Genomic DNA, 13,927 nt, shown 5'->3' on the forward strand with positions numbered 1-13,927 from the left:
TCTTGATCAGTATAGTTAGGAGTTTGTCAATTTTGTTGTGTTTTTCAACAAAATCAAGCCTTTGGCATTGTTAATTTCCTCTGTTATCTGTCGGTTCCCTATTTTTATTGATGTCTCCTCTTAGTTTTTCCCTTTTTGGGTTTATTCTGCTCAATTTTTCTAGGTTCTTAAGGTAACTCATCACTTGGTCACTTAGATTTTTGTGTGTGTAATGTAAACATGTAAAGCTACACATTTTCCTCTAAGCACTGTTTTACCTTCATCCTACAGCTTTTGATATGTTGTATTTTCATTTCTATGCTTATTGAAATCTACAAAGATTCCTTTAATTCGAATCCAACATCACAGAGTGTGGTCTAGTTTACTCTCCTCTTTGAGAGTGAGAAAATTAGCTGTATGTTATTCTATGTATAATTTAATATATTTACTTATTTGATTAATTATTTTGTATATATCTAACCTATTACTGCTACTATAATTTCCTTTTTTTTTAAAAAAAAGATATCTTTGTCATGTTTTAACATTAAAGTTAGTCCAGGCTGGGTGCAGTGGCTCATGCCTGTAATCCCAGCACTTTGGGAGACCAAGGCAAGTGAATCACGAGGTCAAGATATCAAGACCATCCTGGCTAACATGGTGAAACCCCCGTCTCTACTAAAAATACAAAAAAATTAGCCAGGCGTGGTGGCGGGTGCCTGTAGTCCCAGCTACTCGGGAGGCTGAGGCAGGAGAATGGTGTGAACCCGGGAGGCAGAGCTTGCAGTGAGCCAAGATCGCCACTGCACTCCAGCCTGGGGGACAGAGCTAGACTCCGTCTCAAAAAAAAAAAACAACAATAAAAAAGGTTAGTCCATATGTTTTCTAATATCCCTTGTAATTTCTTCTCTGACCTATGAATTATTTAGAAATGTTGTTTAATAGCCAGGTATTTGAGGTTTCCCTAGATGTCTTCTTACTAATTTGTAATTTAATTCCATTGTGGTCAGAGAATACACTCAGTGTGATCTTGATTTTTTTAGACTCAATGAGACATGTTTTATGGTCTACAGTCTATCTTGCTGATTGACTTGGTTCCCTTGAAAAAAATGTATATTCTTTGTTGTTGGATTAATTGTTCTATAAATGTGAAATTAGATCAAGGTGGTTAATAGTACAGTATTCTTTAGATCATCTATGCTCTTAATTTTTTTTGTTTAGGTCTATCAGTTCTTGAAAGAGTGCTGTTAAAATCTTTTATTATGTTGTAGAATTACCTATTTATCTCTTATATCTGTTTGATTTAATTTAATTACATTAATTTATTTATTTCAAGACAGAGTCTTGCTTTGTTGCTCAGGCTGATCTTGACCTCCTGAACTCAAGTGATCCACCCGCCTCAGCCTCCCAGAGTGCTGGGATTACAGGCATGAGCCACCATACCTGGCCTATATCTATTTATTTTTGCTTCATGTATTTTATTATTTTATTATTTTTTTTTTAGAAATGGGGTCTCACTGTGTTGCCCAGGCTGGAGTGCAGTGGCATGATCATAGCTCACTGCAACCTTGAATTCCTAGGCTCAAGCGATCTTCCCCCATCAGCCTCCTGAGTAACTAAGACTATAGGCACAGCTCACCACACCCAGCTAATTTTTTTCTTTTTTGTTCTGAGAGATGGGGTCTTGCTGTGTTGTTTTGGCTGGCCTTGCTGTGTTGTTCAAACTCCTGACCTCCTCCTGAGCCTCCTGTGTAGCTGGGATTACAAGAGTGAGCCACCACGCCTGGCTGCTTTATGTATTTTAAATCTCTGTTATTAGGTATTTGCACATAATTGTTTTGTCTTTCTGATACATTGTCCCTTTTCTCATTATGAAATGCCTCTCTTTATCTCTGGTAGTGGTCTGTGCTTTGAATTCTGTTTTATCTGATATTAAAATAGCCATTCCAAACTTCTTATACGTATGTTTGCATAGTAAATCTTGTTGATTTCATTTACTTTCACCCTATCTGGTTTTTATATTTATATTTAAAGTGTTTCTTTCACAGACAGCATATAAGTAGGATCTTTCCTTTGTATACATTGTGTCAGTCTTTGCCTTTTAATTGGAATGTGTATTCATTTATTATTTCAGCTACCTTAGAGATATGGTAGTCCCCCCTTATCTATAGTTTTGCTTTCTGCATTTTCAGTTACCTATGGTCAACTGTGGTCTGAAAATGTTAGTGGAAAGTTCCAGAAATAAACTGCTCTTAAGTTTTAAATTGCACGCCATTTTGAATAGCCTGATGAAATCTCGAGCTGTCCGGCTCTGTTCTGCTTGGGACATGAATCATCCCATTGTCCCATGTATCCATGCTGTATACATATGCTACCTACCCTTTTATTGCTTAGTAACTGTCTAGGCTTTCAGATAAAAAAAAAAAAATACAATACTATATATTTAGGGCTTGGTACTATCTGAGGTTTCAGGCATCTGCTGGGGGCCTTGGAACATATCCCTCACGAATGGGGGGGACTACTTAACACACTAAATTAATATCCATTTATTATCTCAGTTTCTGAGTCAGAAGCTTGGGCACAGCTGCTTCTCTGCATGAGTCTCACAGGTGGAAATCAAGGTGTCTGCAGGGCTGCATTATTTTCTGGAGGCATTAGGGGAGAAATCATTTCCAGGCTCACTTAGGTGGTTGGGCTAATTTAGTTCCATATGGTTGTAGGGCAGAAGTCCTTATTTCCTTGTTGGCTAACAGCTGGGGCTTGTTCTCAGCTTCTAGATGCCACCCGCATTCCTTGGCTCATGGCCCACTTCCTCTGACTTCAAAACCAGCAACAGTGGTCAAATCTCTCTTACACTTGAATCTCTCTGACCACTCCTTCTGCCTCATCTCTGACTCACTCTGATGCTAAGAGCTCATATGATTACACTGGGCCCATGAAGATAGTCTATCCTAATTAGTAACATTTAACAGCAAATTAGTAACAATTAACAGCTAATTAGTAATATTTATTCCATGTACAAAGTCCCTTCATATCAGTACTGAAATTAGTTTGATTAACTAGCTAGGGACAGAAATCTTAAGGGCATAGCTTTACAATCCTGCTGACCACAGAATGTTTAGACCATTAACATTTAATGTGATAATTGATGTTTTTGGATTTAGTCCCATCTTTTTATTATTTGTTTTCTGTTTGCTCCTGTTTTTCCTTTCCAGTTTTCTTTTGTTTTTGAATAGTTTTAGTATTTTTTCAGCAATATCTTTTTATATATTTTTTTAGTGATTGCTCAAGGAATTACAATATACATCACTAATTTTTCATAGTCTACATTGTACCCCTTGAAATAAAAAGTAGGAACTGCCCATCCATTTCTCCATCATCCAGGAAAGACGTTGGTTCTGAGGTTGACATACCTATGAAGGATGGTAACTACCATAGCTTCCAGCGCTTTGGCAAAACCTCAGCTGTGTGATCTTCTGGCCAAATGTCTGTGATTTCATATTGTTGGAACCTTTATTGTATCCCTGGGGGTTGCAGCTATCTGTAAGATTGCTGTGGCTGAAGCAAGAAAGAAGACATATGCAGATTTCTACAGAAATTATGATTCCGTGAAAGATTTGGGGGAGATGGGGAAGGCTGGTATCTTTCAGAATACAAAGTGATTTTGGAATGCAAAGGATTTCTTTGGGTTGAATTACCTAGAAGTTTGTCACTTACCTGTGTTCCTGAACTATGAAACATGAATATGTGGTCTAAGAAATAATTTCTCGTGATAAATAATTAACAACAAAAGAAGTAGGAACCTTGCAAACGTATTCCCTTCTCCCCAGTTTGCACTTTATGTTAGAACTTCATATGTACTACATTTATATGTCTTCAGAACCCCAAGTACATTACATGTTTTATTTTAAACAGTCATAAATATTTTTAACAATTTATGAGAAAAAAGTTATCTTTTATATTTACCTAGCTCTTTACCGTTTCTCTTGGTCTCTCTTTTTCCCTAGATTCCAATTGTCCTCCGGTATTATTTTCCTTCAGCCTGAAAAACTTCTGTTAGCATTTCTTGCAGAGCAGGTCTGATGGCAACAAATGTTCTTAGTTTTTCTTCATTTGAGAATGACTTTATTTTACTTTAATTCTTGAATTATATTTTATTGGATATAGAATTTGGGTTGACATGTTTGTTTTGTTTTGTTTTGTTTTCCTCTCAGCACTATAAAGATGTGATTCTTCTGTCTTATGATCTCTGTAATTTCTGGTGGGAAATTCTCAGGCATTTGAATTGTTTCCCTATACGTAATGTTTCGTTTTCCTCTAGTTGCTTTCAAGATTTAATTTTTATCTTTTCTTTTCATTAGCTTAAATATGATGTATCTAGACATAGTTTTCTTTGAGTTTATCCTATTTGGGGTTTGACAGCCTTTTTGAATCTGTAAACTTACATATTTTACCAGATTTGGGAAGTTGTTGGTCATTGTTTTTTGAAATGTTTTTTTTTTTTTTTTCTGCCATAATCTCTCACCTCTCCTTCTGAGAGTCTACTGATATGTATGGTAGACCATTTAGTATTTTCTCATAGGTTCCCAAGACTGTTCACTTTTTCCTAAACTTTTTTCTTTCTAATCTTCAGGTTGGGCCATTTCTATACATCTATCCTCAAGTTCTCTGACTTTTTACTTTATCATCTTCATTCTGCTATTAAGCCCATCCAGTGAGATTTTAAAATTTCAGATACTGTACTTTTTAGTCCTAAAATATACGTTTGACTCCCTTTTATAGTGTCTATTTCTCTGCTAAGAATTCCTATCCCTTCATCCATTTCAAGTATGTTTTCCTTTACTTCATGTAGCAGAGTTATAAGGGCTGCTTCAAAGTCTTTATATGATGGTTCCAACAGGTTTTTGTTTTTGTATTTTTGTAATAAGTAGAAGAGATGGGCTGTAGTGGGCTTACACTGCCATAGCAGATCAGAATTATCTTTTAACATAAGCATAAACTAAGATCAAGGAATAACATCCACTCAACAGTAATGTTTGGTACTAAAAAAACAGGAAAAGAATAATGTCCCCTTACTTCGTTCTTTTCCATGTAGGCAACTTGAGCTATGAATAGTTAATTCTAAACATCTAATATTTGAACAAATAGAATTGAAATTTTGGGGAAGTAGAACTTTTGCAATTACTGAGAACCTATGATGCTCTGTTATTAATTTACAGGTATCAGGACCTCCCCTGTCAGATGATTCAGGGGCTGATTTGCCTCAAATGGAACACCAGCACTAAGAACCATTTTGGTTCTGAACTGGGTAGGTGTGATTTCCCATACTTAAAGCCGTGCAGCCTTTCACGGGTACTATTTTGTGGCTTGCTAAAGACCAATTTTTCAGCTGAAACCTTCTCCAGTGATTGATTCCATGAGAGCTTCTGATAGAGAAAGTTTTGCCACTTAGAAAATGAGAAGTAGTATTTATCTCTGAGATGAAATCCCTTTTCATAGAGCATTTATCTCTTGCTCTTAAACTAATCTTCTGCATTTTACTGGATATAGTAATGTGAATTTAGTGTGACAAGTGCTCAAGAAAGATATATACCTATCTCCCTTATCAGTCATTTGCCCTGTGGGCCTGTAAAGCAAGACTGATTATAGTCATGCCTCGCTTAATGTTCTGAAAGATGCATCCTTAGGTGATTTCACTGTTATGCTAACATCATAGTCTACTTACACAAAGTTAGATGATGTAACCTACTATACTCCTAGGCTGTATGGTACAGCCTATTGCTCCTCAGCTACAAACCTGTATAGCATGTTACTGTGCTGAATACTGTAAGCAATTGTAACACAATGGTAAGTATTCATATATCAAAACATAAAAAAGGTAATGCATTGCACTATGATGTTATCATGTCTATGATGTCACTAGGCAATAAGAATTTTCAGCTTCGGCCGGGCGCGGTGGCTCAAGCCTGTAATCCCAGCACTTTGGGAGGCCGAGACGGGCGGATCACGAGGTCAGGAGATCGAGACCATCCTGGCTAACAGGGTGAAACCCCGTCTCTATTAAGAAATACAAAAAACTAGCCGGGCGAGGTGGCGGGCGCCTGTAGTCCCAGCTACTCGGGAGGCTGAGGCCGGAGAATGGCGTGAACCCGGGAGGCGGAGCTTGCAGTGAGCTGAGATCCGGCCACTGCACTCCAGCCTGGGCGACAGAGCGAGACTCCGTCTCAAAAAAAAAAAAAAAAAAAAAAAAAAGAATTTTCAGCTTCATGATAATCTATGGGACTACCATTGTATATGCAGCCCATTGTTGACCTAAACATTGTTATATAGTGCATGACTATACTTGGCAATATTTTTCCCAATAAAGAGAGATCAGTGCTATACCAAATTATTGACTTCCTTTTAAATATAACTTTTTTTAGTGTTAAAAAACCAAAACAAAAATCAGACTTTTTTTTTTTTTTTTGAGATGGGATCATACTGTGTTGTCCAGGCTGGAGTTCAGTGGTATGATCTCGGCTCACTGCAATCTCTGCCTGTTAGGCTGAAGTGATCCTCCCACCCCAACCTCCTGAGTAGCTGGGACCACAGGTGTGTGCCACAAAGCCCACCTAATTTTTTGTATTTTTGGTAGAGATGGGGTTTCACCATGTTGCCCAGGGTGGCCTCGAACTCCTGAGCTCAAGTGATCTGCCCACCTTGGCTTCCCTAAGTGCTGGAATTAGAGGTGTGAGCCACCGTGTCTGGCCAATCAGACCATTTTGAGTGATAATTTATTTGCTCAAGCAAGTCATTCAATGTTTAATATCTCATTAACTATATAAAATATTATGATGATAAATTGCCACATTCTCGTAACTTTTTTTTTTTTTTTTTTGAGACGGTGTCTTGCTCTGTCACCCAGGCTGGAGTGCAGTGGCGCAATCTTGGCTTACTGCAACCTCCAAGTGATCCTCATGCCTCAGCCTCCCGAGTAGCTGGGATCACAGGTGTGTGCCACCATGCCCAGCTAGATTTTGTGTCTTTAGTAGAGATGGGGTTTCACCATCTTGGCTAGGCTGGTCTTGAACTCCCAACCTCGGGTGATCTGCCTGCCTTGGCCTCACAAAGTGCTGGGATTACAGTCATGAGCTACTATGCCCAGCCCATAACTGTATTATTGGAATTAATCTGTTAATCTTTACAAAGCATTTTGAGCATCTGTGACATCAAAGGTGAATTCACTGTGAAGTGAACAAAGCTTAAGTTTTGATCTTTCATTTGCACAGGTCCTTTCAAGGCCCTGGGAAAGTCTTTGTAATTCATTCATTTCAGTTAATTCACGTTGAGCAATGAACAACTAATTCATACAAACTGTGTAAACTACAGGCTCTGCAAAACTTGTATGTGTTTTGTCAGAATTAGTCATTATTTGCATAAAAGGAGATATGTGTTACATATAGTAGTTTTTTTTTTTTTTTTTTTGAGATAGAGTTTCACTCTTGTTGCCCAGGCTGGAGTGTGAAATGGTGCGATCTCCGCTCACTGCAACCTCTGCCTCCCGGGTTCAAGCGATTCTCCTGCCTCAGCCTCCTGAGTAGCTGGGATTACAAGCATGGGCCACCATGCCTGGCTAATTTTCTTGCATTTTTAGTAGAGACGGGGTTTCTCCATGTTGGTCAGGCTGCTTGAACTCCCAACCTCAGGTGATCTGCCCGCCTTGGCCTCCCAAAGTGTTGGGATTACAGGCGTGAGCCACCGTGCCTGGTCATACACATGATAGTTTTGATTGGTAATTGTTCTAAAGATTGTCTTAAAAATTAGCTGTTGACACATCAACTGAAATCTAAGGTTTTCTTAAACTACATAGTACCCACCAATATTATCAATATATGCAATGTGAGAAAGCAAGTGAGATAGAAATTAATTTTTAGAAGGATTTTATGTAAAATAGTTGATGGTATATCCTTCTGTGCTTTTAGATGCTGCTCTTGCACTTGAGATGACATCTTCTTGCAGCAAGAGTGCTGATATCCCAAGAGGAGAGATTCATGGTTTTGATCATTTCCTTCTGAACTGCCTGCATTTTCTAAGGAAGGCCTTCTAGAAGAAGGAAAGACAAAGACTTCCAAATGTTTCAAAGGAAGATTGAACAAATGGCCCTCCTCAAATGTTATCCCATTACCTTTCACGTCCACCGATGCTATTTCAAGATATATCCAGTGGAAGAACAGTGATACGGTTCTTGTTACATGAATGTGTATTTACTGTTAGAAGATTGTATATTTTAAGTTACCCATGATTAAAAGTGAGTAAAAAAGGGGGACAGAGAGAAATATTATAAAAGGCCATGTTACTCATGCATTGAACTTTGTGTGTTTTCTGTATAAATGTGTACATTTATTTAGGAGTGGGTTTGGTGGGGGTAGGTGATAATCATTAGGATCAGTTGAAGAAAACTGAAGAAACTAGGATCAGTAAGAGAAACTGTTTGCTTTGCCCGAATTTAACTATGAAAACACACTTAAAAATCTTACATGTTTCTAGATATTAAGGGAATATGTAACTCCTGTCCATGGGTAGACGTGTATCTTTGGTTTCTGTACTTATTGTTGATGTTCTATCAGTATATTATGAGACTCTGACCTCTCTGCTGATCTTCTAAGAACCACACTAATGCAAGCTTGACAGAGAAACCTCTTTCGAATGACTTACTACCACTCTGGCATTGGCTAGTTCTCTGTATTATAAGATTCTGGTGCTAATGTTCCATACGGAATTGATCAGGACTGATTACTCTTCTGTGAACCAATTGCTATTGAACCACCCAGCTGAAGAGGCTTTGGGGAGAGAATGTTCATGATTATGGACTCCACTTTTGTCCCCTGGTAGTTTATGGGTGATACTAGAATCCAGAGAAGTTCCTGTCTCCTTGTGACCTCAAACACTTAGGCCTTCTCAAAAACTTTCCACCAAGGTGCAAAATCATTTACCTACATTCCACACATCTTTTCTAATGCATGGATCTAGAACTTTTTAGGTGGGAGGAATAAACCAAGTTGGCTACAGGTTCTTGATTTCTGGGTTTCTAGCCATGCTCTGCTTTATCATTTTAGAGAATGGTTGTTTAAGGAACCAGAATTTGTGTAAGTTTTTTTTTTTTTTTGCCTTAACCAGTTAATAGTGTGTTGCTTTTTTCCCAAAGCCATTGACTAGAACTTAGCTGAAGAATTTAACTAGGACTTTTCTTTTTTACTCTGAGGAGCTTAATATTGAAATTCTGACCTTGGATATTTAAGCCTCAAAAGAGTAGGATATTCAAGAGGAGGCAAATAAGGGGTTTCAATGTACAAGTCTATTTGGTGGTTAAATTAAAATTTGGTCTTGATTTTTTTTTTTTTTTTTTTTTTTTTTTTGAGACGGAGTCTCGCTCTGTCGCCCAGGCTGGAGTGCAGTGGCCGGATCTCAGCTCACTGCAAGCTCCGCCTCCCGGGTTCACGCCATTCTCCGGCCTCAGCCTCCCGAGTAGCTGGGACTACAGGCGCCCGCCACCTCGCCCGGCTAGTTTTTTGTATTTCTTAATAGAGACGGGGTTTCACCGTGTTAGCCAGGATGGTCTCGATCTCCTGACCTCGTGATCCGCCCGTCTCGGCCTCCCAAAGTGCTGGGATTACAGGCTTGAGCCACCGCGCCCGGCCTGGTCTTGATTTAAAAGCTCTACTTTTAATCTGTGACCAGGTGTTTGACTACATTAGTATGGCTAACATGCTGAAAAAACTAGGGTATCGGCATTAATAGGCTTCATATTAAAATGTTACTATTTTATTTTTACTTTGAAAAACACTGCCAGTAGATTCTGCAGCATGGCCAGCAGGTAATACTTAAAGCCAAATGGCGCTTCGGCTTATTTCAATACTATTTTTATGTAAAGATCAGTGTGAACATATCAGCTCAATGGTTGAGGTTCTAGGATCAATTACCTTACAGTTTTTATACTAGCTTTTGATATCTTTTGCCTATTAAAACACCTTGTGAACTTTAGAATTAAGGAACTAAAAATTATTTACTATAAGTCCAAGTTACGACTTGAGGATCGTATCTAATTAGAACTGTGGCAGAACTACTAGAAAAAGAAGATTCTGCAAATTGGTTTCAGTGATTCTTGATGTAATCATAATCATCAACAATAATAGATATTGAATCAAAGTCATCCTTTTTTTAAGTTTAAGGTTATTTAGTTTCTCTTGCAAGGATATGATTTAGTCACACACTATAGGGAATATGTGTATGTACTGTTGGGGAGCAGTGGGCTTGCTGTGTGTATGTATGTTTTAAAATTAATAAATATTATCTTACTGGGCTCCATAGATGGTTTTAGTTTAGATTTATTTAATTAAGAGGCTATAAATAATGTATACACTACTGTATGGTATTTAACAAATAAGTTTGAAATCTGTTAATTCTTCTTGAAAACTTTGGATGTAGGGGTGACAAGCTAATTTTCTTGTATAACTGGTGATATAAGCAGCATGGTCATAAAACAACATTTCTTGTGAAGACTAACTGGTAAAAGTTGTGACAGAACCTGGTTTTCCTGACCGAGAATCCCTTGCTTGCTTAGAATATCTGACTTCCCATTGAAATGGAACATAGAAAATGTGTTTTCTTATGTGACTCTCATTATTGGTTCCTTTATCTTAGTTGTGCTAAAATATAAGGCTGGACTTGTAATACACTATGTATCAGACTAGATTGAAAAATGTGATCCATTTGTTTTCTAAGCCCTCCTCTATATAATTGAACCACTGTCAGGGGATTAGAGAAGAAACAGAGCACTGCTCCTAAGACTTTAGGCTAGTCTTAGTGAAATGGACTAAATGGATTTTTCTCTGTTGTTTTTTGCATTAAGTGTTTTTGCACTAGAAGAGGGTGCTTAACACTCCTCTATATGAATAAAAAATTTTGTTCTCACATTGTTTTCTCAAGGGTCTTATTTTTTCTGTTGATAGCTTCAGACATGAAATAACTCGAAAATGTAATTAATGTACAGCATATTTTTTCTTAACATGCCCTCTGAGAAGTAAGTACCTTATGTTATCACTCGTGGGTAACTTGTGTTTTGTGTTTATAGATATTTGTGGATATCTGATGTTGAATATATTCTGAGAAATTTTCTTTTAAAACAAAAACCCATCCACAAAACAGCATTTTTCTTTGTGTTCAGTGAAAATTCGGTTTTGCCCATTGCACATTCTTAATTTCTATATTCTCTACTTTGGCACTCAGGGTCATCTCCTGTAGAAGTGAAGTTTCTGGTAACATTTTGGAAAATGTATTGTCGATTAACATGAACATATAAGAAAGGTTCAGGGAAATGAAAACAATGTATCTCAATTCAGCATGTTTTCCTATCCCTAAGCTAGGGTAGGATCTCCTATCAGTCCAGAGAACAGGCTTTCATATCAGTTTACCTCCATCCAGCTATCCCACTTGCTCTAGACCTGGCAAGTGATCTTCATTAATCTTGCTGCTAGGATTTAAAACTATCCCTTGACCCCCACAAAATAATGTTTTAATTGGTCACTTCCCTCCTTAACCTGTTTCATTATTTTATTTTACTATTATTATTTTTTATAGAGACAGGGTCTCACTATGTTGCCCAGGCTGGTCTTTAACTCCTGTGCTGAAACGATCCTCCTTCCTTAGCCTCCCAAAGTGCTAGAATTACAAGAGAGAGCCACCATGCCCGGCCTCCTCAACCCATTTTTAGTTGTCTTTCTTGGCTTCTCACTCTTTTTGTTTACATGTATACCTATCTCCCCCCCAATTTTTTTTTTTCTTTAACTAGAAAAGCCATTTATTGAAAGGTGTTAAGTTGCTCCTCAACCCACCAGAAGAGTCAGGGTTAGATTCTGAAAACACAGAGGCAAGAACAATACCCAGTGTCACTGCCTCACTGAATTTTTAAATCTATAAAGATGGGGAACCTGATGTAGCACAGTGATTTCTATGTGACAATAGTAATAACCCTATGAAAGTATGAATGTTATTCATGTTTTGTAGGCAAGATAATAGGCTTAGAAAACTTAAGGAATTGACTCAGTGTCACTCAATAAATGATAGAGCCGTGGGTGTTGAAATAAATAAATGATTATGATTATTTAGAGCTGGAATTAATTTTTAAAACCTGTTTAGATAATATAACATTGAGAGCTTAGACTCCTGGAGCTACATGCCTCCTCATTTACTTCTAGAGGAGATGACAAGGAGTTTCCCCAGTCATTAAACAACACTTCACTGTTATTGAGCCTAATTTGGATACTGCTCATCCCTGAATCAATCACAGTAGCCAGGTGAATGACAATCACTGATGACTTGAACCTTGGGCCTCTGTTAAATTCCCTTCCCTTAATTAATCATGGAATCAAAGGGAAACTGGATTATGCTGATTGGCTTAGGCCAATAGCAGCCCACCCATGGAACCACATGGCTTCCATAAAACAGGGCAGGCACAGAATGGACATTGGAAAAATGATCACAGTGCTAACCAGAGATGGCCATTTTTTGAAGCTGCAAAAGGAATGCTTTATTTTAGATTTGGATTGACTCTGCCAAATTGTCCCTCAAAAAGACTGTACTAATTTATATTCTCACCAACAGTATATGAGAAAATTTTCTCACGTTAGATATTAATAGTTTCCATTTTGGCCAGATAGATGGGTGAAACTTACCTTGCTTTGGTTTACATTTTCTTGATTACTACTGAGGTTACACATATTCTGATATATTTTATGTATATATATTGGTCATTTGAATTCCTTCTGTGAATAAAAGATATTAAGGTCTTTAAAAAAGGTAAAGCAGATTTTAGTTTGAGTATTGGAGGCTTCCCTCTATAGATGGTTTTTCTGTATCTGACAATAAGGGAAAAACCAGATTCAGATAATATGGTTTGGCTCAAGACATATTGTGGCTAAAAATGATTTTTGAGAAATGCAACCCAGCCAGAAGAATGCTTTTTTTTTTTTTTTTTTTGAGACGGAGTCTCCTGCTGTTGCCCAGGTTGGAGTCAAGGGGGGCGATCTTGGCTCACTGCAATCTCCGCCTCCCAAGTTCAAGAGATTCTCCTGCCTCAGCCTCCCGAGTAGTTGGGATTACAGGCGTGCACCACCACGCCGGGCTAATTTTTGTATTTTTAGTAGAGATGGGGTTTCGCCATGTTGGCCGGGTTGGTCGCGAACTCCTGACCTCAGGTGATTCGCACACCTCGGTTTCTCAAAGTGCTAGGATTACAGACTTGAGCCACCGCCCCCGACCAGAAAGGTTTTTTTTTTTTTTTTTTTTTTCGAGACGGAGTCTTGTTCTGTTGCCCAGGCTGGAGTGCAGTGGCGCGATTTCGGCTCACTGCAAGCTCCACCTCCTCGGTTCACGCCATTCTCCTGCCTCAGCCTCCCGAGTAGCTGGGACTACAGGCGCCCGCCACCTCGCCCGGCTAGTTTTTTGTACTTTTACTAGAGGCGGGGTTTCACCGTGTTAGCCAGGATGGTCTGGAACTCCTGACCTCGTGATTCGCTCGCCTCGGCCTCCCAAAGTGCTGGGATTACAGGCGTGAGCTACCGCGCCCGGCCCAAAATGTATTTTTTTAAAACTACACTTGTTTTAAGTAAGATAGGTCCCCTTTCTTCTTCTGGGTTTTGGGAGGAAGTAAGTCAATGAGAGATTAACACGTCTCCCTCCTGAGGCAGAGGGATGAAGGAGATGTCAGTTCTGCTTGGATGGACAGGAATTATTTAAGGAAAGTTATGAAAGATCTGAGCTCTGGGATTGCGCCGTTGACCTCACATCCATTTCACTAGGGTGATACCTTACTGGCTTGGCTCTGTTCAGTACCGCCCGGTGCTGCCAAGCCGTGATCCAGGAGGTGGCAGTAAAGCCCCTCTCACAGCAAGCCGTAGCTTTCCCAAGGGCAAAA

At 38.7% G+C, this 13,927-nt stretch overlaps 1 protein-coding gene across 3 annotated transcripts in view; it reads left to right on the forward strand.

Moving 5' to 3' along the window:
- Positions 1-9,329, forward strand: part of CDKL2 (cyclin dependent kinase like 2) — a 51,656-nt gene extending 42,327 nt beyond the window's left edge. For 2 of the 3 annotated variants that reach the window (XM_025386217.1, XM_025386220.1), the window contains 2 exons: positions 5,196-5,284; positions 7,938-8,324. In XM_025386217.1, the coding sequence (XP_025242002.1) occupies positions 5,196-5,261 (66 nt within the window). In that variant the 3' untranslated portion in view covers positions 5,262-5,284; positions 7,938-8,324. Of the gene's footprint in view, positions 1-5,195; positions 5,285-7,937; positions 8,325-8,582 lie in introns of those variants that run through there. The other variant, XM_025386218.1, reaches the window with a different exon arrangement.
- Positions 9,330-13,927: the final 4,598 nt, after the last annotated feature.

This window comes from Theropithecus gelada, chromosome 5 (assembly GCF_003255815.1).
Source record: "Theropithecus gelada isolate Dixy chromosome 5, Tgel_1.0, whole genome shotgun sequence".
Classification (NCBI taxonomy): domain Eukaryota; kingdom Metazoa; phylum Chordata; class Mammalia; order Primates; family Cercopithecidae; genus Theropithecus; species Theropithecus gelada.